Below are 26,778 nucleotides of genomic sequence, written 5' to 3'. Positions count from 1 at the left end.
GTGCCTTCTTGCCTATGTCACAGATGTATTTGGGAATCTGAATGAACTGAATACAGCTCTGCAAGGAAAGAACCCCCCCATCCTTCAGCCGAGTCAATCAATCACATTATTGTTTTCTAGAAATATAATCTATTGAAGACAAACTATGAATCCATTCTTCAGCTTTGCAAGTTCCTGGCTGACAATGAAATTATTAGCCTCCTACACAGGTGATGGCTGAGCATCTTAGCCAGCCAGAGGAACAGTTTATATCCTTTCCCCCCAACCTGGATGTGACAAAGTACAACTGGGTGCAAAACTCTTTTCCGTTCAAGCCTGATGCCATGGAGTTGCCAGCAGCTGAAACTGAATAGCTCACTGAAATTTCCTGTGATGGGTTCTTGCAAGGAAGAGATGCTCAACTTTCTCTCCGGGAGTTTGGCTCACCGTCACAAGAATGAATATCCCGCACCTTCAAACTCATGGTGCCATTCGCAAGACTGTATTTGTGTGAAGCTGGATTCAGCGCTTGTGTCCATCAACTCTTAGGGTTGATCTACTGTGGATGTCACAACAGGAGATTAGATGTGCAATTTCTACCATGCCACCAGACTTCGGGAAGCTGTATTGCAATGTGCAAGCCCATGTGTCAAATTAGAGAGCATTAAATAATATACTTCATGTGTAAATTCCTTGGTTGCTATGATGCCATCTGGGGGCACTGGAGACAATCTCAAAACAGGGTTTTGCTGGCAAAAAGTTTGGGAACCTCCGTGTTAACATAATCTAGTTACTGTTTGGGGTTGTGTGTACAGAGACCTTAGCCTGCGAAGTATCATGGTAAACCTGCCAGTAAAATTCATTTGAACCTTTTATTAAAGATAAAGGACAAACAGTTACAGTATTTGGAATGTAAAGCATTAAGTAAGCCTTTCATTTTAACATCCTTTCCCCCTTAAGCTGGAGAGTTTTTAGAAGGAAAACATCCTTGTCTCTTAAATGGTATCAGATGGTAATAACTGTCCTTTTGGGGAAAAGAGAAGTTAGTTGTGATAAGCTAGAGCTGTTGATGTTGTTAAAGTCCAATCCCATTTCATCCCAGCTGGTGTCTACGATTCAGTGGAGCCGGTACAGGTGGTGATGTCATTGGGGTCCCTCTCTCTGGTCTAGTCTGGTCAGAACATCCCTCAGGATCAGGATGCTGAAGGCCCAGGGTCCCAGGAGATGGTGGGAGTGGCAGCCATGCTGGTGAAGCTCCTCCAGTAGCTTATGAGAGTTCTCCCTGTATCTCCCCCAGGCCAAAGTGTCTTTCTTCAAAGATCAAAAAAAAGGGAGTGGTGGGTGGAATATCCTGTCCTCTCATGGTTTAATTCACCAATTCAGCCCAATATGCAACACACCAATTTCAGTTAATTAACTTCTGGCTCCACATCATTTGTTTTTAAATTATCATAATTTCAATAGTCCTTGGATTATATCAATCATGGCCTTTTTGGTGTAGACTAATCTCAGTTGTCTGGTTCTATTGCATGTGTTTACAATGTTCTTTATTGAAAATAACTGGACCGACTTTCCATGGTCAATTCCTAAAACAGGCAAAAGTTATAGACCAACTGCCACACCAAGGCCCCCATTCTACTTAACACCTTGGGGGCACTATTGGCATAAAAATGAGCGTAGAGAGCCCCTGCTTGGTCAGCGCTCTGCTACCCTAAGCAAGAACAGACGTATTGCACATGCAAGGAAAGGTAGAAGGGAAGCTAGGAATGGCTATATGGAATCAAACCATCAGGCTATGCTATCGCCAGCCTTGGGCAGTTTGGGTCCTGCTACATCAAAATGAAACTCTTGCAATGCACCATGATAGAGGTGGGGACAGGTTCCCCAGGGGGTGCTGGAAGATCATCTCCCCTGTTGAAGCAGAAGGGTCTGGGTTCTTTATAACTTGTGACTCTCACAGAGTGGCAGATGTTATCAGATCCACCAAGAGCCTGTTCATTCAGGAGCAAGGCTTTTCACTATTAAAAAGGGAACCATCATAGTTCGACTTCACTTCAAAAGAATGGGGCCATTAGAAACCCATCCTCCCCCCACTTTTAGAGGAGTTACATGTCCATTCAGCCTCTCCCCTGTATTGAGGGGCTGGAGTATTGTATACCTCACTCTGAACAAAACTGGTGTCTTTGCCTGGCTTTGGTCCTATCTCCCCACCCCACATTACCCCTGCCCTAGCAATGGGCTGGCTGCCTCATGCTGCGTGGATTCCTGCTAACTGCCCCATTATCTCCTAACAAGAAGGTTCATGCAGTGGTTAGAAAGAGATGGGTCACAGTAGGCATTGAAGGCAGGGAAGGAGGAAGGGTTTTTCAGACCAGAGGCAGGCACAACGCTTGGGGAGTCAGTCAAGTGTCGCCCCTTGGGGTTAGAAGGGTTTCTAATCCCCAGCACAAAGTCCCTCCTTCCCCATATCACAGGCCCCAGAAAACTTCAGAAATTTAATCAGCTTCCAGGTGACATCCACCCAGCAGTCAGTCAGCCAGCCTCCTAAGGAACAGCATCACTCACACGGTTCTAACCAGCACAAGCGCTAGATGTAAGGGAATGTGTGTTGAGAAATTTTTTATGACACAAATGAACTCATTTCCTGACACTTAACAGACCCTTCCATAGTGGTTTCCCCCCCCCATTGCCAGATGTACAGTTCATTTGTCAACAGCCAAGCACGGAACTGAAAACCTGTTATCTGGAATAGAGGCTGCCCATGAACTATTCCCCATTTGCGAGCTCTGGGTGTTCAAGCCTGTGTCCAAGCGATTCCCTGGGACCAGCAGTAAAATTTAAGGCTAATCAGAGAGCAAATCTGCAATTTATGGAGTAAGAAGTCGCTGCTAGTAATTAGCTTCTGTTCTCATGTTGCTACAGCCAGGTAGTTCAATTTCCTTCTTTTCTTAAGCAGGAAGCACTGTAAACTCTGCATATGGTCGAGACTTTAAACGGCCTCAGAACATTTAACACAGCCGCAAATGAAACAGCAAAAGTCACAGGCTGCAGGCTCTTCCTCTCAGAGATTTCTGCTTTCCAAACTGGCGACTCATTCTGGTATAACACTTTGAGCTGGGTTAACAAATGTAACAGTAACCCTGATTCACACAAGACAGAAGGCAAGAGTGCAAGGGGATCTAACAGAAGGATATTTTACATAACAGTGGAAATTGTTGTGCACTTTTCCACCCCCACTTAAAAATATTTCCCACAGAAATCCAAAGTGCAAATCCAAGTGGATCTTTTAACTTCAACAACTCAGACTTGTAGTGAAGTGGAGTCACGTGTTGTCTAGAAAGACCTGTCCCAGAACTGAAAGTTTGGAGGTAAAGGGCTGATTAGGGCAGCTCAGGAGAGGGATTCTCCTTTTGGTGTTCTTCTCTGGGTTCATTCCCCCCCTGCTGCTCTCTGAGGAAGCATCTGCAGAGGCTGTCTGGCTTTCCCTCCCACTATGGCCTGCAGTTCTTTTGAACGTGGACTTTTTGCTTTTCTTCAGAAAGTAAAACTCTCTCATTAAATCTTCCACTTCCCACTGCTCTTCCTTCTGTTTCCTACAGCAGTGCAGGGCAGCAGGGTCTATGGGGTGAGCTTCGGTATTGAAGACGTATCCTCCAGCACCAAGGATGCATTCCCCATAAGGCATGGGCACCACATCAAAGGCTGACCCATCGTTGTGAATGAAGTTATCTGGGTCAAACAGCAGATACAAGTATTTCACTGTTTCAGCCAAGAAGAAGGATTCCATGCGATTATCCAGGCGGTGATCCCTCAGGTCTTTGATCTGTAAGACAGCAGATCAAGTGGATTACATCTATCCTGAACCCAGAACCTCACGGAGTGCTCCTAGATGTCATAAACTTGGGAAAACAGTCAGCTTGGAATTCATCCCTACAGCTAAGAGATACATGCACTCACCAGTCCACTGCCGATCCTTACCTGGAGGAGTTGCCATTTGGCTTGATGGTGCACGACATTTAAGATTAATTACTTCTAACAGTTTACTTTTGGCTGTTTTATCCAGCTAAACTGTCTAGCAGTTAGAGCAAGTGACTGGGAATCAGGAGAGAGGAGTTCTATGCTAAGGATTTCCTATGTCACCTAGTGACATGAAGCGACTTACCCACCATTTCCCAAACTATAAAATGGGGACTTATCTATGTCAGAGTTGTGAGGTTGAATTCTCGGTGTTTGTGCATTAACGATTCATTGCAACAGTGTGAGATCCTTGAATGGCAGGTGTTAGAGAAGTGGAAAGAAGTCACTCGTACAGGCTCAGTTGTATCTGATCAGCACAGGCCCATGTTGGGGCAATTCAGACCTGCACCATTCCAGCAGATCGCTGAGACGTGCCATGCCCTATAGGTCCATAGCATGCAGCGGGAACATGCCCTGGCCCTGCCTTCTCCCCAACCCCTTGCACCCACAGAGGCACTAAGAGGAAGCAGTCCCTGTGCCGAGAGCCATCCCCAGCTCTGGGTACACACCCAGTAGCAGGGCACAATATGGGCCTAACTCCCTTACTGCTCTGGCAGTGAAGATACTCCCTGAAGTTACAAAATTGAGTTTTACAAGCACCTGTTTGATTTGTCTTCAAAAAACAAGAAAACCTCCCCTCCCCTCAAGCGATCAGCCAGCCTACAAACATCACCCTCTTTGGCAAACGATCAAGAGACCAACACTTGCTGGTTGAAAGCTGGTTTTCAGCAGACACTTACTGTTGCAAATCCACACTCCACCTTACTGATTTTCTCTATGGACTCCACAGCATCTCTCCCCAGTTCTAAGAGGGTAGGATCTCGTGTGGCACGGTACAGATACATGGCACTCTCAATCAGCTCTGCAAAATCCAGCAACAAAGACCTTGTTACAGTGCACAGAAGACACCACTGCAATTTGCATAGATTCACCAATACAATTTAAGAGGATCAGATCAGTTAGCCCTATATATTGCCTCTGGCTCACACCATAGGCACCCATCTTCCCAGAGGACAAGCCAAATCTGAAATTAAATAGTCTGAACTGAGATGACAGGTTAACTATGCTTTCCCTGCCTCACATTTGGGGGGGGATGGGAATGAAGTGAAGTTAAAAAATATTTTAAAATTAAACCTGCCCTAAAAAAAATCTAAATTTAGAAAGTTGCTTTTAGACTGCAATTCCCCCTCAGAAATTTCAGCCCCATAAAAAAAAGTTGTACATTATTTTATAAGCTACTGAAAGATTGGGTTTCCTGGTGTTTAGATACAGTGATGGGCAATATAGAAACACCCACAGCAGGTATCAGGTGCACCTTCTCTTTTCCTTACTCTAGAAACATTGCTACTGTGATGCTATACTACATGCTAAGAAAATGAGCATTGCTGAGCAAAAAAGTCCAGTTTATATGCCACGTGAAGAATGTTGTTATGCTGCTGTAACAGCTGTTCAGGGAACTCAAATTAAACCCATTTGCAGACCTACATGATGCAGGTGCACAAGTAAACAAAAGTAGAACCAGGTGTGTTGTAAGAAACAGGGAAAGGGAAATCAATGGTTGTGGAACAGAAAAGGACAAAGGAACGAGGGAGAAATGTTATTTTCCAGTTTCAGAGAGGATCTTACGTCACAGGATTATTTATTTGTGTTACTCAACTGCAATAAGGTTAATAAAAATGGAGGAATAGCAAAAGTCTGTTTTACTCTATGCACTTCATTCAGCAAAACTAGACTGGTCTGTTTATAGTCAATTTCACTTTCTAGTTACACTAGTACAGAATTCATGTGTGCAAGTGAACATTCACATTAAAAAGCCTTTTACTGACAGACTTTGAGAACACTTAATACTACACCTGATTCATCTTTTTCCAACAGGACAAATCCTACATTTTGGACCTAATCCATTTGACAGGGCCCTTTTAAGAAGTGGCACAATGGTTAGGCTCCTTTAAAATGTAATCCTACCTAGAGTGAAAGTCAGACTCTACAACGTATGTCTTGCCGGAAATGGAAAATGGGAGTGCCCTGGGAATGAAGTTACTATTGCACTAGTGTAGAGCTTGCAGGTTAGAAGTTAGGTAACAATTACTACACCAGAGTAAAAGCAGGACTCAGTATCAACATGTTTGTTATTTGTTGCTTCTGTTTACCAGGTCTAAGGGGGTATCCTTCTCTCTTCTCCACAGTATAGCCCTGAGGAATGTTGTAAAACTCAGGCAGCCCACCAAACTGTTTCCAAACAGTGTAATAATTGAGGAATGTTCGCATGGCATTATTGATGTCCCCTATCAGACTCTGGGGAAAGAAAAAACACCCAGTGAAGCAACATTCAGTTGGGAAAGAACAAACTACACAGGACTTAGCTACCAAAAAAAAAAAAAAATCTCTCCTACAGTCATTAAATGAGACGTCAATGTACTGCTCCCAGAGTCTGAATAATATAACTAGTCATATTCAGACAGGGTATCTTAAGAATAGCTGGAGCTAAAGAGGAAGCAGGCGTCACTTTTCTGTTGGATCCTATTCCACGTGATCTCTGAAGTCATACCAAGTTTTCTAATCCCTTCTGACTGATGTGGTATTCATCAGAGTATTCATTCTAGAGCTTCCCTGACTCAGCTACAGGACACTGTTCCTTTCATTTCAGCAACAAAGGGGCTGCTACTGTGTAGTTAACTACAGGACACTAGGGAGTGGGAACTACTCAATAAGCAATTCTCATAGCAAGAAATAAACTCAAACATGAAACATGTTTAGGAAGAGATGGGGAAGGGATTTGGTCTCTTTTCATAGCCCCCTCCTCCCCCCAACATAAGAACAACTGCGTTAGGAAAGCAGGTTACAATATGGCTGTCCCCGTTCACACTTAATATATGGCTCTGTATGTAGCACTGCTGGAGTCTAATTCTGCTCTGCCAAAGACTGCAGGAGGTGAAGTCCATCTACACTACGGAGCAGAGCCAGGCTTTAACCAGGACAGAAGATAAAGTTATCATCATATGCCCTGGCACAGTATTTGTGGTGCAGATGGATTCAAGACAGAGAGGAACAAGATTAACGTATGTTATTTCTCTTCCTACCTGTAAGCCTGGCCAGTAGGCCTCCAGGGACTGAAAGACAGGCATGGACACTGTCCCTTTGTACATCTGAACCCACAGGTACCAGTCATCAAATTTTGTGTAGTTCCTAATGGCTTTGTTATATTCTAAAAAGAAGCAGAGAAGAATAATTTAACACAACTCAATTTTTAAATAGCAGAAGAGAAGCCCCCTTTCCACTGTGGTTTAGTCAAATTAACACTAAGAACATTCATTCCTCCCAGGGCACTAACTGTCATACAGAACACTCACAAATCCGACAAGGTCTTATCGGTAACAAAAACCATCACTACAGGAAACAGTCTAGAAAAGAGTTTTGTCCTCTTGCTAAAAGAAGGAGTCTAACAGACCAAATGCTAGAAAAAGAAATTTAGCTCCAAAAAGACACAGGTAATAGCCTGGCTCAACTGAGATCAATGGGAGGCCAGAATTTCACTCAGAGCTGAAGATGTCTCAGAAGTGAGTCTCACTATGGAGATGCTTAAGGTCACATTTCCAGGGGTCTCTTTGTGCTCATACAAATATCTGCAGGTACACTTAAGGAGACACTCTTGGGACAATCTGGTGAAAAAAGGCCCAGTTATCCAGGGAAAAAAAAAGCTCTCACCTAGGAACATGGACATCAGCTCTTCATCATGCAGCAGAATGGCTCCTTTAACAAGGTATTCAAAGTAGGAATCTACCCCTGCCCCGATGCCAGCATCTTGGGCTACCCATTTGGCAGTTACCACATCAATGTGGTTACCCACCTGTGGGAAAAGGAAGATTTTTAAAGACAAGCCAAAGCTTGCCTGTCGATACTAGATTCCGAGGACTATCTTCTCTTTCTATAGTGGTTTTCAAAGAAACAGATTCCAAAACACTTGGCAAACTTTATGAAATATAGACATACAGCAATACAACATTAGCATTGCTGTCCTAATTTTATTATGAATTTGCAACCTTCAAGTTGAATTAACTGTTTTCTGCATTTCACAACTACACCTGGTTTGTCAATAGGCAGACATGAACAATGCTATGGGAACCATTACTTTGCATTTTTAATTTGCAACATTGACGCCTCATTAGTATAAAGTTTTACCTAGGATTTTATTAATTACAATGTCATAAAGTGCAGCTTTGTTAGGTATTATCTGACCCGAACTCTAGGACTACAGAATAGAGTAACTGCATTTTTCTGAAATTCCAAAGGGTTTTAAGCTAGAAAACTCTTTAGATATAAGGAAAAAAAAACTTATTTATGGCACTCGAGTTCTACAGCATGGCATTGTGGAGCTGGGCAAGACCATAACTATATGCTTAAAGATTTTTCTGTGTTACAGTGCATGTGTGGAAACATTTGTAGTTGTTCATAATTTTTTCCATTAAATTTGCCAAGTTCTTTATTGTGGTCTAGCCACATGTGGAGACCGACATTTTTAAACTTCAGAAATGTCCAAGTTGTGTGTACAAAATGTAAGTGTCAAGAGAAAATATTTATATTTTAAGTATGGGAAAATTGTGTTCCAACCCTCCTCTCCAAAGCCTAAACCATAAACATCTGAATTGATTGGTCTCATTTAAAAAAATAAAAATCACCCTTCAACAAAGACTAAGCTTGGAGTTGCGGGCTAAAGCAGCATTTTAAAGAGGCTGTGAGTCAGTAATGACAGGGGATCAAAAAGAAAGCTGAGTTATAAAAACTATAAAACTGTGAAAACCACAACATATTTGCCCACCAGCCTCTTCTGGGTGGAATACAAGAACTGTGTAATGTATCTGAAGTGGATATGGTCTTTAACTGAAGTTACCGGTGTTCTGGGACAGTACCAGAACATGTGCCACCTACTGCATGATTACTGGTATTGCAGTTATACTCATGTAGTACACCTCTATCTCGATAACATGCTGTCCTCGGGAGTCAAAAAAATCTTACTGTGTTATATCGAACTTGCTTTGATCCACCAGAGTGCACAGCCCGCCCCTCCGCAGCACTGCTTTACCGCGTTATATCCAAATTCATGTCATATCGGGTGGTGTTATATCAAGGTAGAAGTGTACTATAAAGGGATCACTAATTTAAAGCTAACATGTCCTCTATCTATCCTGGCTTACCTAGTACCATACACTGTTTACAAAAAGGATGTAAGCATAACATGAAGGGCATTTTCCCCCACTCACCAATCCAATATCTGAGCGATTTTTCCACAAGGCCTTAAGGGCTTTTCTGGCCACATCCTCAAACACCTGGTCACCCGTAAGATGGCTTAACGTGGCAAATTCCACTATGAATGTACCGATACCAGCAGTACAGGTAACAGGGGTCTCTCCAGGGTTTACTCCATGCAGCAAGTTCACTGTCCCATATGGCATCCCAGTTGGGGTCTGAAAAGCTGAAACGCATCACAATCGTGATTCACAGGAGAATGTTCGGCATCCATCACCAGACAACATTTAAACAGGCCGACTACTACTGCCTGTACCTCTCATTCAAGCATTGATGCCAGCAAGAGACCAGGGTTTGGAGTAGTCCCAACAAGTGCACTGAAATAAATGGGAGATGGCACCATAGCCCAATATGGGGGAGAGAGGGAGAACCCAGAGGGCTAGACAAGAAATGCTGGACATCAATTGTGGAGACCTATCACTTTGCATTCAAAGAGGGTGTCATAAATAAACAGATCAGGGTTAAGGTCTCTTTTACCTGTAAAGGGTTAACATGTAGTACCTGGTGACCACCTGACCAAAGGACCAATCAGAGACGAGATAATTTCAAATCTCTGTGGAGGGAAGCCTTTGTCTGTGTTCCCTGTTTTGCTCAGAGAACTCTTTTTGGATCTAAAAGAGACCAGTCATGTCTCCAAGTTCTCCTGGAGTAGTTTCTACTAATTAATAGTGAGTATTAATTAGAAAGGCGAATTAGTCTTATGATTTGATTTCTATATTTGCAATTGTGTGTTTGCTAAAGGAAATGCTTTATTCCTGTTTGCTGATATTGCTTTTACTGAGAAAGGGGGAGGGGGAATTCTCTCCAGAGATTGACAAGGTTATACCCTATGAATGTCCAGCTTGGGCTCAGAGATTCTGTATTTTCTTTTTATTCTTTAATAAATTCTCTCTTTTCTTTGGACTTGGTTAATTCCTTCTCTTGTGGAAATTCAGGGGAAGGGGAGGGGGGGGGAAGAGACTGTCCTCCTGGGTTTGATTCAAGCAGTTTGAATCAGGTATCTCTTTCCAGGACTAGGGAAGGGGAGGGGGGAAGTGAGTCCCTCTTTGTGTTGAGTCAAGGATTTGACTCGGTGTATATCTCTCCAGAGCAGGCTGGAGAGAAGGAAGAGGGGGAGGAGGGGAACTGGCTGTTTCTCTCTCTCTCTGGTGAGATTCAAGGGGTTTGAATCTGGGTTCCCCAGGGGAAGCTTGGAGGACAGGCAGTGTGTCAGACACTTTAACCTGACTGGTGGCAGCGAAGGAGACCTACCCTAGGATTTTAGGGTGGGGGAATACATGCTGGTCCTCACTTTGAAACCCCCCAGTTTCAAGTGAGGGTGTAGACCATGACAGAGGGTACGCCTGCCTCACTGCACAAGTGGGATGATCTCTGTGAGGATGCAAACATTGAACAGTTGCCTCATTAACTGAGTGCAGTCCAACCTGTGCCCCGGATGAGGCACATAAAAACAACACAACAACTCACGTACTCGGACTGTGTATCATAATGGAAGCCCACAATCGGGCAGAGTTGAGTTTGCACATTTTCTGCCTCTAGAGACCATCACTTGACCACCTTAATGTTCTTAACTTTTTTTGCTTGGAGTAACTAATATACATGATGGTGTACGCTCATGTGACTGATAACGCCACGTTTTGGGTGTTTCCCGCAGGCATTACATATACCTAATGCTGTCATTTCAGAAGAACAGACACCTCCTACAATATTTTGTCTCAAGTGACCCAGAGTCCTGCATTCTGCTTCCAACAACCATCCCACAGCTGCTTTGGAAGGATGTATTTGGATATATTTGAGCCTAGGCTCATTCCCCAGACTTCAACAACACTGACAAAAATATGGCTGTTTAATACAGCTAGTTAGGCTTCCCCTATGATTCCAGTGATCTGGGGATTATTTTAGATGCTGAAGTGATGCCACTTGTATTACTATTGGTCAGTTAACGCAGAATCTACTACGCAAAAGAGTGCAGAGAGAAGTTAGATATGCAGCTCTGGAAAGGTTCTCACCTGGTAGGAGTTTACGAGCAGCTTCTTCCGCCATCCTCAGAAGAGATCCTGAGCAGGGCCATCCTGCTTCCACTTCAACACCAGCCTTCTTAGACAGCAAGTGAGCAGACAGGAGACCACCAACCACTGGAACAATGCAAAGTGAGGGGCTCAATAGGAAGTATAGGGAGGAATGAACTGATAAATGCTGCTGATTTGGGGGTTTTGTGGGCAAAACTGATTGCGTAACTAGGAAGTTGTAGGTGGGAAGGGGAAGACAGATGGCTCATCTGTAGTGTCTAAAAAGGTGCTAATCAAAGATGCTTTGCAAGGAAAAAAAATTGTAGTCTTGCTTCTTAGTAAACTGTCAAAAAGAACTGGAAGCACTTCTACTTCATTGCATTAGAAACAGCAGATCTTACCTATGCCCATTTATCTGTACTACTCTATAGACAACTGAAGAACTACTGGGATTATGACATCAGGAGAATAAAGTTTGAGCGACTGAAAAGGAAAAGCGTGGGTGGGGTTGTTTTGTATTTTAAATGAGTTTAGAAATGTGCACCACAGCAAGTGTAGGGATATTAAAGAAGGTTTATATTAGACATGGTTTATATAAAAAATGACTTATTGTTAATTGATGCCTCATAACTAAAGGTTTATGTTAAAAGTAAATTTGTGATTCTAACCTGCAAGCCACCAGCTGTGTCTGTGTGAAGCCTGCTCAAAGAAATACTTTGTATAAAACTTGTTAAACATTAATTAACTCTAAGTAAGCCAAAACAGTAGCTGTTATAGTGTATAGCTAGAGATCCCCACCCTCTGTAAGTTTTCATCTCACTTTATCTTTGATTGTTAAAAGACAGGGAGTCTCACATAAATTGGTAACACCCCAAAAAGCAAAGAGACAGTAAAATAGATGTGATTAAGATAGAGAATGTATGTGACTGAATGGTTAGGGAGTTACCAGTCTGAAGAATTCAGTGTTGGCTGAAGAAGGTGTCAAGTGGGATCAACCAGATGACCCACCACACCTCAAAGGAAGGAAAAACAAGCATCTGACAGAATGGAGCCAGCCATCTGCTGATTGATTTAGCAACAGCAGAATGAGGCAACTCCTATGAACTAACATAGGGAAAAATCCCTATAAAACTGGACTCTAAAGACTGAGGACTTTGAGTCTATGGTTCTGATACCAACCTCCAGGAGCATCAGATGCATCTGACACAGACTCGGCTCCATCCTCATGACCAAGGTACCTGGCCAGTAACTTGGCATGAGCAACATCTAGGCTGGTAACTATAACATCTATACAGAACCTGAATGAATGATTGTGTGAATGAATATGTGTGTGTCTGTGTGTGTGTGTGTGTGTGTCTGTGTGTCTGTGTGTCTGTGTGTCTGTGTGTCTGTGTGTCTGTGTGTCTGTGTGTCTGTGTGTCTGTGTGTCTGTGTGTCTGTGTGTCTGTGTGTCTGTGTGTCTGTGTAAGGAATAAGTAGTAATGGAAACAAGTAGGAAAACATTGTCTTTTGTTTTGTTATGGTATTTACAATAAATGTGGCATCTTTGCCTTATCCCTCTTAATAAGATCCTGCTGGTTTTTATTATATTGGTACAACATTTTGGTGGAGAATAGCGAAAGGGGGATTATTGGTATTTTTGCCTCACTTATTGTAAACCATTCTGTGTGCACACAACCAGCTCTACAGAGCATGGTTCTTGGTTAACCAAAACTGCTGGCCCCCGTGTGGGTAGCAGGAAAATAAAGAGCTATTTTTAACAAAACCTGCTGGCCCCCGGCTGGGTAGTAGGAAAAGTAAAATTGTTAACAAAACCTGCTGGCCCCCGGGTGGGTAGTAGGAAAAGAAAATATTGTTAACAAAAACTGCTGGCCCCCGTGTGGGTAGTAGGAATATTGTTAACTAAATCTGTTGGCCTCCGTGAAGGTAGCAGAAAAAGAAATATAAATATATATATATCAGGAGCAACAAGAGGGTCCCAGGGACCAGACAGTGCTGCTCGCTGAACAAAATTTAAAATGTTTAAGAAAAGGCAAGGGAAGACAGTCCCAGAGGAAGAAATGAAGTCAAAAGTAGCTTCTACCTCACCTTTTATTAAAGAGATAACGCCTTTTCAGAAAATTCTCCAAAGATAAGGGCACAGTCCTTGGACTGAACAAGCCCTTGCAGATATCTGCACCATTTTGAACCTAGAGGATAGATTGGCCCAATATATCCTCATATGCAAACCCCTAAATGCAGTAAAAAGAGATGCTGCAGGGATCTGGCTGCTGTGGAAGGCTTGTAATAACAGCTACCTCCACCTAGCAGCCTGTAAAGAGGAGAAAATATCTCTAAAAGAAAAACTATCCCAATTGGAAAAAGGGGTAGAAAATTGGAAAGTAATGGCTCATTGGGAAAAAGAGGCTTGGGACCCCCGAAAAACATGGGAAGAAAATATGTGAAACAACCATTGTAAGCTGCTCTTTTAGGAATTAAGGGTTATAGTGCTTAATATTTATCAGTTTGGTTTTTGTTGTTGTTGTGGTTGGTTGTTGTTCACAACTGTTGGGAAAATGTAAAAAAAAAAAAAAACCTGCATCAAGATTTAAAGCCTCTGCTGCAAAAGCAGAGAAATAAAAATGTATGTAGTACCCAAACCCAGTTAAGTGCCCTTAAGGTTGGGTACAGAGAGTTAAAACAGCACTCTCACATCCTACAACAGCAGTAATATCAGAACAAAAAATATTTGAAACCTCAGAAGGGGCAGGTTTTTGGGACCCCTCTGGACAGTGGGAAGGGGATATTTGGGTAGATTCCTCCTCCCAGGGCCAGAATGCCATGGCAAAGTGGCTGGGAATTCCTGCATCTGCCTCAGACCTCCATGCCATGGCAAAGTGGCTGGGAATTCCTGCATCTGCCTCAGACCTCCAGGCCATGGCAAAGTGGCTGGAAATTTTAAAGAGTAAAAATTTTTTTGCACCACTTAATTAGCATTTGTGTAGCCCCAAGTACCAACACACACTGTGGCAGAGACTAAACAGGGTCTGCCATGTGGAAGCACTGTGCTAATTTATTTCTAAGTTTCTATTTTTCAGGCTCTAAAACCAAAACATCAGAAGAGCTGGTACCAGCTGAAGAGTTATAAAATACCATGGTTATAGTGTCGCGACAAAGTCTGTGTTCAGTGTTCTGTGTTGCATGTTCTCTGTTGCATGTTCTGTGTCTGTCTCTAGTGGTGTCCTGTGCTAGCATTGGGTCCAGAAAAAAAAAATACTACACTAGACAGAGCAAATGTCTTTTCCTCTCTACTTCCCCCATGTCCATCCAACTTATCAATCACCACTTGTGTCCAAAAGACTTTGGTCATCAGGTTTATTTTTTGTTAGGTTTTCCACACTTTTCTCTATACACTCTGGTTCTACTTCCCCAAGTCCTAAAGGGTAGTTCTTGGGCCCCCCATAACCTGTAAGACCTTGGCCCATAATTGCAGAGCCTCATCTTTCAGGTCCCCAAAAACCTCTTAAGTACAACTGTTAAAAATAGGGAATTCTGCAACATTTTAGCCAAATCAGCTTAACCCTGCATAACAACTGTGGTCCTCCTACAAAATCTTATTTCTTGTGTGTGCTTAAAAACCTCAGAAACTTTTATTGTTTGATGGCTATTGCAGCATCAAACTTAGACCTCATCTTATGTGTCAATATACCCAATTATTGTAATGGTTATGGTTTTATTGTATTCCCAATTATAATAACTATAATTGTTTGGATTTGTGTTTAGGTTATATCTGGTGTTTAGTCAATTGTAATGGTTTTAGTTATATTCACCTGGTTATAATTGTTTGGTTTGTTTACAACAGATCACCTGTGCCCTACCATGACAACAACTACTGTAATGATCATAGATCAAGGGGCAGAGTGTTAGCAGCCCCCAGTAGATAAATGTAAATGCAATGTCAGTACCGTTTTTACTAAACAAATAACAACTTATTACTGGTATAATATATTCTTTGGATGGTCCCCAACCACTACTGGCATCCTATCAGTAATGCTACATCCCTTAATAGTTGTCTTAGTATTAAATTGTATTTGTATTATTAAAATGTTTAGCATGTGCTTTTGGATAAAAAGAATGTACAATAGATTGGAATCACAAACCCATGTTGCCTCACAGTACCTTCTTTTAAACAGGTTACATAGAAAGTGACACTAACGAATATATGTATATCGTAGTGTCAAAAGGGGGATTATGTAGGGATATTAAAGAAGGTTTATATTAGACATGGTTTATATAAAAAATGACTTATTGTTAATTGATGCCTCATAACTAAAGGTTTATGTTAAAAGTAAATTTGTGATTCTAACCTGCAAGCCACCAGCTGTGTCTGTGTGAAGCCTGCTCAAAGAAATACTTTGTATAAAACTTGTTAAACATTAATTAACTCTAAGTAAGCCAAAACAGTAGCTGTTATAGTGTATAGCTAGAGATCCCCACCCTCTGTAAGTTTTCATCTCACTTTATCTTTGATTGTTAAAAGACAGGGAGTCTCACATAAATTGGTAACACCCCAAAAAGCAAAGAGACAGTAAAATAGATGTGATTAAGATAGAGAATGTATGTGACTGAATGGTTAGGGAGTTACCAGTCTGAAGAATTCAGTGTTGGCTGAAGAAGGTGTCAAGTGGGATCAACCAGATGACCCACCACACCTCAAAGGAAGGAAAAACAAGCATCTGACAGAATGGAGCCAGCCATCTGCTGATTGATTTAGCAACAGCAGAATGAGGCAACTCCTATGAACTAACATAGGGAAAAATCCCTATAAAACTGGACTCTAAAGACTGAGGACTTTGAGTCTATGGTTCTGATACCAACCTCCAGGAGCATCAGATGCATCTGACACAGACTCGGCTCCATCCTCATGACCAAGGTACCTGGCCAGTAACTTGGCATGAGCAACATCTAGGCTGGTAACTATAACATCTATACAGAACCTGAATGAATGATTGTGTGAATGAATATGTGTGTGTGTGTGTGTGTGTGTGTGTGTGTGTCTGTGTCTGTGTCTGTGTGTGTATAAGGAATAAGTAGTAATGGAAACAAGTAGGAAAACATTGTCTTTTGTTTTGTTATGGTATTTACAATAAATGTGGCATCTTTGCCTTATCCCTCTTAATAAGATCCTGCTGGTTTTTATTATATTGGTACAACACAAGCATAGGTCAAAAACTATTAACGTGTAAAATATTTTAGCAGAAACTGTCCCAGGGTGCAGAAACTAGCAGAGCAGGAGAATGAGAATAAGCATAGTACAGTTTTCTTCCCTGAAAGTGTCATTTAGGTGGAGGGAATTGTGAAGGGGTAAAACACGCAAGTAGCACTGAAGGCAGAGGTCCTCATGATATTTTTCAAGAGAAAGAGGACTTTAATCATCGTTTCTTAAATAGACTAATTCCAGAACATCGTCTGCCTCAAGGGACACAACCTTATTCTAGAAGCAAGAGCAGATTTGACGTGTAACATTATGACTTCAGCATGAAATCTCTCATTCTGAAACTCAAACCTAACCTTGAACAAGAACACAGACTGTAGTAGGTATAGGTGAGGTGAGCAAAGCCCACAGGTAAGTGGAGAACATGAAGACCTGGGAGATGGGTTGGGAGGAAGCGGAGGCTATAATGGCAGAGAGAAAGGAGGGTCAGGGCAAAACTGGGAGGCAAGATCAAATCAGTATCTTAGATGCCTATATACAAATGCGAGAAGTATGGGTAATAAGCAGAAAGAACTGGAAGTGCTAATAAATAAATACAACTATGACATTGTTGGCATCACCAAAACTTGATGGGATAATACACGATTGGAATGTTGGTATGGATGGGTACAGCTTGCTCAGGAAGGACAGACAGGGGAAAAAAGGAGGAGGTGTTGCCTTATATATTAAAAATGTATACACTTGGACTGAGGTGGAGATGGACATAGGAGACAGAAGTGTTGAGAGTCTCTGGGTTAGGCTAAAAGGGGTAAAAAACAAGGTGATGTCATACTAGGAGTCTACTACAGGCCACCTAATGAGGTGGAAGAGGTGGATGAGGCTTTTTTAAACAACTAACAAAATCATTCAAAGCCCAAGATTTGGTGGTGATGGGAGACAAACTATCCAGATATATGTTGGGAAAATAACACAGCGGGATACAGACTATCCAATAAGTTCTTGGACTGCATTGCAGACAACTTTTTATTTCAGAAGGTTGAAAAAGCTACTGGGGGAAGCTGTTCCAGATTTGACTTTAACAAATAGGGAGGAACTCGTTGAGAATTTGAAAGTGGAAGGCAGCTTGGGTGAAAGTGATCATGAAATGAGAGTTCACAATTCTAAGGAAGGGTAGAAGGGAGTACAGCAAAATAGAGACAATGGATTTCAGGAAGGTGGATTTTGGTAAGCTCAGAGAGCTGATTGGTAAGGTCCCATGGGAATCAAGACTGAGGGGAAAAAGAACTGAGGAGAGTTGGAAGTATTTCAAAGGGATACTATTAAGGGCCCAAAAGCAAGCTATTCCGCTGGGTAGGAAAGATAGAAAATGTGGCAAAAGACCACCTTGGCTTACCCATGAGATCTTGCATGATCTAAAAAAATAAAAAGGAGTCATATAAAATGGAAACTAGGACAAATTACAAAGGATGAATATAGGCAAACAACACAGGAATGCAGGGGCAAGATTAGAAAGGCAAAGGCACAAAATTAGCTCAAACTAGCTACTGGAATAAAGGGAAACAAGATGACTTTTTATCAATACATTAGAAGCAAGAGGAAGACCAAGGACAAGGTAGGCCCACTGCTCAGTGAGGAGGGAGAAACAGTAACAGGAAACTTGGAAATGGCAGAGATGCTTAATGACTTCTTTGTTTCGGTCTTCACCAAGCAGTCTGAAGGAATGCCTAACATAGTGAATGCTAATGGGAAGGGGGTAGGTTTAGATTAGAAGATAAAATAAAAAAAGAACAAGTTAAAAATCATTTACAAAAGTTAGATGCCTGCAAGTCACCAGGGCCTGATGAAATGCATCCTAGAATACTCAAGGAGCTAATAGAGGAGGTATCTGAGCCACTAGCCATTATCTTTGGAAAATCATGGGAAACAGAAGAGATTCCAGAAGACTGGAAAAGGGAAAATATAGTGCCCATCTATAAAAAGAGAAATAAAAACAACCCAGGAAACTACAGACCAGTTAGTTTAACTTCTGTGCCAGGGAAGACAATGGAGCAAGTACTTAAGAAAATCATCTGCAAACACTTGGAGGTGGTAAGGTGATAGGGAATAGCCAGCATGGATTTGTAAAGAACAAATTATGTCAAACCAATCTGATAGCTTTCTTTGATAGTATAACAAGTCTTGTGGATAAGGGAGAAGCGATGGATGTGGTATACCTAGACTTTAGTAAGGCATTTGATACCGTCTTGCATGATATTCTTATCAATAAACTAGCCAAATACAACTTAGATGGGGCTACTATAAGGTGGGTGCATAACTGGCTGGATAACCATACTCAGAGAGTAGTTATTAATGGTTCCCAATCCTCCTGGAAAGGTATAACAAGTGGGGTTCCGTAGGGCTCTGTTTTGGGACTGGCTCTGTTCAATATCTTCAACGACTTAGATATTGGCATAGAAAGTACGCTTATTAAGTTTGCAGATGATACCAAACTCAGAGGAATTGCAACTGCTTTGGAGGATAGGGTCATAATTCAAAATGATCTGGACAAATTGGAGAAATGGTCTGAGGTAAACAGGATGACGTTTAATAAAGACAAATGCAAAGTGCTCCACTTAGGAAGGAACAATCAGTTTCACACATACAGAATGGTAAGAGACTGTCTAGGAAGGAGTACAGCTGAAAGGGATCTAGGGGTTATAGTGGACCACAAGCTAAATATGAGTCAACAGTGTGATGCTGTTGCAGAAAAAGCAAACATGATTCTGGGATTCATTAACAGGTGTGTTGTGAGCAAGACACGAGAAGTCATTCTTCCGCTCTACTCTGCGCTGGTCAGGCCTCAACTGGAGTACTGTGTCCAGTTCTGGGCACTGCATTTCAAGAAAGATGTGGAGAAATTGGAGAGGGTCCAGAGAAGAGCAACAAAAATGATTAAAGGTCTAGAGAACATGACCTATGAAGGAAGGCTGAAAGAATTGGGTTTGTTTAGTTTAGAAAAGAGAAGACTGAGAGGACATGATAGCATTTTTCAGGTATCTAAAAGGGTGTCATAAGGAGGAGGGAGAAAACTTGTTCACCTTAGCCTCTAAGGACAGAACAAGAAGCAATGGGCTTAAATTGCACGAAGGGAGGTTTAGGTTGGACATTAGGAAAAAGTTCCTAACTGTCAGGGTGGTTAAACACTGGAATAAACTGCCTAGGGAGGTTGTGGAATCTCCATCTCTGGAGATATTTAAGAGTAGGTTAGATAAATGTCTATCCGGGATGGTCTAGACAGTATTTGGTCCTGCCATGAGGGCAGGGGACTGGACTTGATGACCTCTCGAGGTCCCTTCCAGACCTAGAATCTATAGTTTACATCTGGAAACATTCAAAAGGGGGCTGGGAGGTAATGCACAATGAAGGAAGGGAGGTGTATTTTTCCTTGTTTAGTTTGTATGCAGCTGAATTCAATTCCCACTGTTGTTCTGCATTACCCCTCTGCACTATATATAAATTATGAATTCAGAGACTGATGACACACAAACGACTTCCAAGTTAAGCCCTACTCCAGCACCCAGCTCACCTCGGATATTGGTTTCAAAGACGGACGCATTTACATCAATATCAAAATCCACCCCCTCCTGCAGCACATTGACAACCCTCTGGAACTCTGAAACATTTCCCAAAATCTGGAAAAGAAATCAGGACAAATGAGAGGGAGGCTCATGAGGCAGCAAATGACTACGCTCAGGAAAACAAAGGATCAATGATAAAGAACACATGACATAACAGACTCCTCAGCAGCTTCACTGTAGGTTTAGATGCTGTTTTAAACCTTTTTCACTTGGCCCTAGCTGCAGGGGCAGCAGGTTTGTATAATTTTTGGTGGTGCCAAACAGGTCCAAGTCCCGCCCCCGCCGCTCTGGGAGGAAGTTTGGGTGCAGGAGGGGTGCAGGCTCTGGGCTGGGGTAGGGGTTTGGGGTGCAGGCTTTGAGAGGGAGTTGGGGTGCAGGAGGGGGTGCAGGCTCTGGGCTGGGACAGGGAGTTTGGGTGCAGCAGGAGGGTGTTTGAGGTGCTGGGCTGGGGATGAGGAGTTTGGGCTGCATCAGGCAGGCTTCTCCAGGGCTGGGGACCAGAGAGGACTCCACCCAGCCCTCTCCCTGCCAGCAGCAGGGAGCTCCAGGGGAGGCGGGGGCCTTCCCAGCCCGACATTCACCCAAGTCCCCCAGGTTGCTGCTCAGGCGGTCCAGCTAGACTAGCCTTCCCACCCCCCTTGGAGATTACTTGGAGTTGCCTGCTGAGGGGGGAGGGGGGGAGAGAAGAACAGCCATGTGCCTCCTCTCCTCCTCGGGCACAGCTCTCTTGTAGCTGGCAATGGCCAGCGAGGGAGCACAGCGCGGAGCTGCAGGGGGGGAGCCACCTGCTGCCCAGGGCAAGCAGGGACACTCAAGGGAGGTGCGCGGGGGCAGCAGGCGGGGCCGGGGGACAGACCCAGCCCCAAACATTAGCAGAGCCAGGCTCCCCGGGCCCTGAATTTGCTGGAGTCCAGGAACCACAGGTCCATACAACTCACTGCCTGTGACTAGCTGGGAGCATAAGCTGCTGACTCATGAAATGGAGGTTATGGAAGACACTAAGAAAATGATTCCTATTTGACTTCAAAACTTTTCCCCCCTCATTCTGGGTCCTTATGTCATACAGGAACTCCTCACTTAAAGTCGTCCTAGTTAACGTTTCAATGTTAAGTTGCTGATCAATTAGGGAACACGTTCGTTTAAAGTTGTGAAATGCTCCCTTCTAATGTCATTTGGCAGCCGCCTGTTTTGTCCGCTGCTTGCAGGAAGAGCAGCCCGTTGTAGCTAGTTGGTGGGTGGTTGGAACCAGGGTGGACCAGCAGCCCCCTTATCAGCTCCCCACTCCCCTAAGTTCCCTGTGCAGAAGCTGTCCCTCCCCCTACTGCCATGTGCTGCTCCTGCCCTTTGCCTTGGAGCTGCTCCCAGAGACTCCTGCTTGCTGTACGGGGGGAGGGGGGGGAAGAAGGGGGCTAATGTCAGGGTGTCTCCCCTTCCCCCCGTTCCTACACCCTGCTTACCCCATCTTCCATAGAGCAGGTGGGGGGACACAACAGAGGGAGGGAGCTTCAAGGCAGTAGCTGCCATCTCAGGTCTCAGCAAGCTGATTTAAATAACAAAGCAGTGTTCTTAAGCCTGGGGTCAGCTACTTAAAGGGGAAATGCACATTTTTTCTCTCACACACAGGGTGTGCATCTCTGTTTGCCCTCCCACCTTTCCTGCTGCCTTGTAGAGTGTTGTGAGAGTTAACACTTGAGGGCTCAGTCAACTGCTAGTTCATTTAGCAGTAAGGCATTCCCTGGGAAATATCCCACCCTCTGACTCTTCCACTTCAACCAAGCTTCACAATCATTATCACCGTGTACCAGTATTAAATTGTTTGTTTAAAACTTATACTGCCTGTGTGCGTGTGTGTGTATATATATATATATATATATAGTCTTTTGTCTGGTGAAAAAAATTTCCCTGGAACCTAACCCTCTTATTTACATTAATTCTTATGGGGCAATTGGATTAGCTTAACATCGTTTCGCTTAAAGTCACATTTTTCAGGAACATAACTACAACATTAAGTGAGGAGTTGCTGTATTTAGAAGGTGTTTGAGGCTGGGAACTCCAAGCACCTGCATCTCAGTGAAGTCAATGCAGGCTCTCCCTCACTCAGTTAATAAGTTACTCTCACAAGTAGGTGAAGAGCACCTGAGAGGAGCAGAGGTAAATCTAGGCCTCTAATGCAGGATGTTTAAGAAGTGAAGAAAGTAACATTGTATAAAATAAAACAGAGGGAAATTAACAAGAAAAGGCTGTAATTGAGTGAGGTACTTACTAGTAGAGTGTCCAAAGCATCAATCAATGTGAGAGAAAAACTGAAAGAGAACAGAAGGCAGTGTGAGGAAATGCCAATGAGATAAGTAGCAGCCAAGGTGACAGACAGGAAAAAATAACACTTGGATATTGAACAGCAAAAACAAACAAAAAGTCTAACTACAACTTCAGAGGCAACTGAGAGGCAACAGCGTGAGCCAACCTGAGACCCCCTAAGCTGTGCATAAAGAAGATTGGGAATTCTACCCACATGGCATCTATCTGTTTGAGATAGGCATGAAATCATCCTGCTGAATTTGTCAGAGCACAACCATTGCCATTAATACCATCAACACAAAATTATGACTCTACTGCAGGGCCAGGCAACAGGTGGAGCTAAGAACAAAAATATACTTTATTCCAACAGCAATACCTGCAGCCTTAGCAGGAAAATACCTCCCAATAAGATTTCTTGACATAATCATCTTATTATTTTAACTTACAGAGTCGTTTTAGCCACGTTGGTCCCAGGATATTAGAGAAACAATAAAATACATTACTTTACCCCCCTCCTCTCATCTTTTCTTATACAGTTCTCTTTTACTGGCAGGTGCCTGGCTTGCGTGATCCAATTGATTTTCTCCTTCTCCAACTTATATGATTCAAGTTAATGCAGTTTGAGACTCCACCTTTACCAAATGGCTTGGCACAGTTACAGCAGAGACCATGACCGTGCCCCACAGAGTCATCAGACCTAAAGATGAAGGTCTTTTACATTCTTAAGTCTAGTGAGAGATTAGGAAACACCTACACCCCGGATACAGCAGACGAACATTAACCCTGTCTGGTACCTTCCCCAGGTGTCCTGTCCATCACACGTGAGAGGCCGCAGCTCATCGTAGGGAAAAGCGTTTTCCAAGTAATTGTTGTAGGCGTGGTAAAACATGGCCTTGACGCGCTCCCTGCGGACAGAGGGGACATTGGAGCACTGACATCCCCACCGACCGATCGGCACGCGAGGAGCTTGTTCCTGGCTCTGCCGAACGGGCCCTTGGGTCCCCCTGCTAACCGCCCCCCCCCCGCCCGGTTCGCTGCGCGCTGGCCGGGCCGGCAGCGGTGGGGCCGCACTGCCGGGACCGCTCGGCAGCAGCGCGTCGGGGCTGCGGTTAGCAAGGGCTGGGAGAGGCGCGCGGGCGGAGCCGGGTCTCCGCTACGCGCCCAGCTGCGCGGCGCGGCCCCTTCCACAAGCCTGGGCGGGACGCGCCTACTGCCCCCAGCCGCCGCCGCCGGGAGCCCGGCCCAGAGCGGGGGCCGGACTGAGCCCCGTCCGGGGTGAGCCGGAGCCGGCCGCGGTGAGTGAGGTGGGGGGAACCGAGCTGCCCCGAGCCTCACCGGTAGTGGGCGGCGTCTATCTCGCGTCCCGCCGCCGCCCCCTCCCCGGCGCCCGGCAGGTGCAGGGCCCAGAGGCAGCACAGCAGGTACCAGGAGCGGAGCATCGGAGGGGGGCAGCGGAACCCAGCCGCCTCGGTCCCGGCCGCGCCGGCGCTTCCGCGTGCCGCCCCTCACGTGAGGGTAGCCACGCCCCTCCTGCGTGCGCGTCTGTCCCACTAATCAGCCCCCCTTGCGCTAGGCCTTCTTGCGCCTGCGCACAAAAAGTACCTTCCACTTCCGGCTTCTCGCGCTACCGGACCTAGTCCCTGCTCACCGGAATCTGTCGTGTCTCAGGACGAGGCTGCGGTTTCTCCTTCCGGGGCATAGGGCAGCACCTGGAGCTGTTGCCAGTCTAGGGATTAGCCACGTTTGGTTCCCCTAGAGGGGAAGTAGGTGTCACAGCCACCGGCCTAGCGGCTGGCCCGGCCCGATGCAGCCACGCTCAGAGCCGCAGTCACACAACCAAACCCGCCCCGCGCTCTTCTCACCGCCTTCCCTGGCGCACCGAGGCACTGTCCTCGCGTCTCCCTGGGGAAGGAAGCGCATCCCAGGGCTGTGGATGAGAGGAAGGGTTTTAACCCCTGGCCTGTCAACTTCCAGTTGAACTAGTTGCTTAATTTCCCACCCATTCATGTCGCACTTCAGGAGTCTTTGTATGTAGTTTTTATTATTCGAGATAAGCCAACTGCAATGTCCTATGATTTTGCTGCTTTCCATGATGCTTCTTCAAACTGAATCAAATGTGTTTGCAAAGTTGATGAAAAGATCAAATAACTTTTCGGGGGTGCCTTCCAGACCAGTGAGTGGTGGTGTCACTGCTTGCCCTGTAATCCCGAGTGCCTCAAAATACCTGCCACTGGAACTCCTTTGGAGGCTTTCTTCCATCACACAAGCATGCACTGAGTGACTGTGTATTAAGCAACTCTGGTGCAGTCTTCTGATTCTAGGTACCTGCTTGTTGTACCACATCCCCACTCTGGCCTTCACCAGCCTTGTTTATACCTGGCAAGATGAACACAATGCCCTCCAGTCCTGAATTTTCCTAAACCATGTGCTCTGCAATGTCCAGCCCTTTCCTGGACAATTCAGAGAGAGATTAAGGTTTGTTTGTTCCTTTAAAGATATATTACACAACAGCTTGTCACATTAGCTGGAGTTAACATTCACGTTACATCAAGCACAACACTGGGATGGTTTAGATTAAAAGTAAAACAAGTTTATTAACCAGAGGCGATAAGATTTTAAGTGAGTTCAAGTATAAAGGGTAGAGTTAGAAATGGTTACAAGCAAATTAAAGTGAAAAATGCTTTCTAGAGGCTAAGACCTAACAAAACAAGCTACAGCTTCTGTTCAAGGGAGTTTCCTTACCAACGTATGCTCCACAAAGATAGCTGACCAGGCCCTTTGGTCAGGATCTCCCATAAAGTCCAAATGGTTCCTTTGTTGTTTCAGGTGAAAGATAACTTGCAATTCTTTGCCCCTTTCTTTATAGTCCAGTGAGCCTTTGAAATGGCTTCTTCTGAAGATTACCCCTCAAAGTAAAGTTCATTTGAGCTGTGAGGAAGGAGACATAGAGTCTTGTGGTTAAGGAAGTTTCATACTGGTTTCTCCCCCTACTGCTGTTTGCTAAAAAGCAAAGTGATCTGTTTCCTGCAATCTCCTCCCCTTGTTGACTTGATGGTCCTTTTTACTTTATGTGTAAATTGTATTCCTATTGTCTCTAAGGCCTGGTTAACTCTAGAAAAGTAGGTTGTCTTAACTACATTGCCCACTCCTCTCTTCTAAATTCTCAAGAAACTTAATTGGGAGCCTAACAGCAGCTCCCAACACATGTCCTGGCACCAAACTTTGGGTAAAGAGCTGCTCAGCTGTTTTTTCAGAGCACCAGCTGGGCTTGTGGCGGAAGGGGGCAGGAAGTGTGAGCTTCCTTTTTTGAGTCCTTGTTTTAGTGCCCCTGTGCCTCAGAAACACACCTGTCGCTGCCTTCTTCCTACCCTATGAAACCACTCTCCTTGGTCCAGTCCCTGAGGGAAATGTGTTTCCTTCTTCAGGTACCTTCAGCCTTGCCTCCTTCCAGCCGGCCTCCAGGAACTCAGCCTACTTCCCTCTCCATGCTCCCATGTTCCCATAAAGACTCTTCATCTCCAAATATCTATCCTTCATTCCATGCCTCTCAGTAATACACCCTCCACCCAAAATCTCTCTTAGGCCTCTATTGCCCCTGAACTGCCCCCTCTGCAAAACCAATTCACTCCTCCCCATGTCAATTAAAGTCATTCACTGAGGCACTACAACCCTCCCAGAATCTACTGCATTGGGGACACCTCCACCTCACCAGTCAATTGCTCCTTCCCCCTGGCCTTTCTTTAGGGGCCCTCTGCTGCCCTTCTTCCTAGTGAACCCTCTTATGGGAGCCCCAGCTTATCGTGCACAGGCTGCTATGCTGCTTTGCTCTCCTGGGAAGGCTCCAATGCAGCACCTTGTGCTCTCAATGGAGCAGCAACTCAGAGGCTGTTTGGCTCATCATGGTTCCCCGCTTCCCTCCTCTAACACTCGTTTATTTTTCTTACAGCCCCAGCTCCCAGAGCCATGTGATTTCATGAGAATTTTAGTTCTGGTTTAAAACAAATTGTAAGTTTCTAATCCTTGTGGTTGCAGAGAAAAGCTTGGAAAATGTGAGCTACTCCAACTCCAAAGGGAAAGTAAGCGGAGCCACATGCTTATTTTTAAAATCTCATGATTTTAAAAGGGGGAAACACATGTTCAGTTCATAATCACATACAAATACACATTTTCTTATTAACACAGCCCCGACTGATGGTTAGTAGTGCTGCTGGGCAGTGACAAACCTAGCTGGATCATGAACCAATGTAGCTTTTGGAGGGCAAGCTCCCTCCAGACCAAGTGATGCTATGTAGCTAGCTTTTCACCACTGTTCACTCCATCTTGTTTGAGTTCATCTCCAGGCAGCTGCTTCTCACCCAAG

At 44.3% G+C, this 26,778-nt stretch overlaps 1 protein-coding gene across 3 annotated transcripts; it reads right to left on the bottom strand.

Annotated features, from left to right (window-relative positions):
* Positions 1–832: 832 nt before the first annotated feature.
* On the bottom strand, positions 833–24,035 carry LOC123348571 (ER degradation-enhancing alpha-mannosidase-like protein 2). Of its 3 annotated transcripts, none has more exons than XM_044986096.1 (11): positions 24,021–24,035; positions 23,213–23,323; positions 22,384–22,423; positions 20,069–20,174; positions 11,310–11,435; positions 9,255–9,466; positions 7,702–7,843; positions 7,077–7,201; positions 6,147–6,291; positions 4,737–4,858; positions 833–3,802 (listed from the first exon to the last, which is right to left on the bottom strand). In XM_044986096.1, exons 2-11 carry the CDS (start codon positions 23,305–23,307, stop codon positions 3,302–3,304), a joined length of 1,614 nt encoding a protein of 537 aa, XP_044842031.1. In that variant the 5' UTR covers positions 23,308–23,323; positions 24,021–24,035; the 3' UTR covers positions 833–3,301. The 3 variants fall into 3 exon arrangements, with proteins under 3 accessions (XP_044842031.1, XP_044842029.1, XP_044842030.1); XM_044986094.1 differs by lacking the exon at positions 24,021–24,035 and adding an exon at positions 23,754–23,949; XM_044986095.1 differs by lacking the exon at positions 24,021–24,035 and adding an exon at positions 23,844–23,896.
* Between the last annotated feature and the right edge of the window lie 2,743 nt (positions 24,036–26,778).

Source organism: Mauremys mutica, chromosome 13 (assembly GCF_020497125.1).
Source record: "Mauremys mutica isolate MM-2020 ecotype Southern chromosome 13, ASM2049712v1, whole genome shotgun sequence".
NCBI classification, from domain to species: Eukaryota; Metazoa; Chordata; order Testudines; family Geoemydidae; genus Mauremys; species Mauremys mutica.
The sequence above is the reverse complement of the archived record's forward strand: the minus strand, read 5'-3'. Positions and strand labels throughout refer to the sequence as shown.

Excerpts from the sequence above, each read along its gene's own strand:
- LOC123348571 (XM_044986094.1), bottom strand. The coding sequence starts at position 23,857 with ATGCTCCGCTCCTGGTACCTGCTGTGCTGCCTCTGGGCCCTGCACCTG. Across the intron at positions 11,436-20,068 it reads CTTTGAAACCAATATCCGAG|TGGTTGGTGGTCTCCTGTCT; the intron begins GTGAGCTGGGTG and ends GCATTGTTCCAG. Across the intron at positions 6,292-7,076 it reads CCTACTGGCCAGGCTTACAG|AGTCTGATAGGGGACATCAA; the intron begins GTAGGAAGAGAA and ends TTCTTTCCCCAG.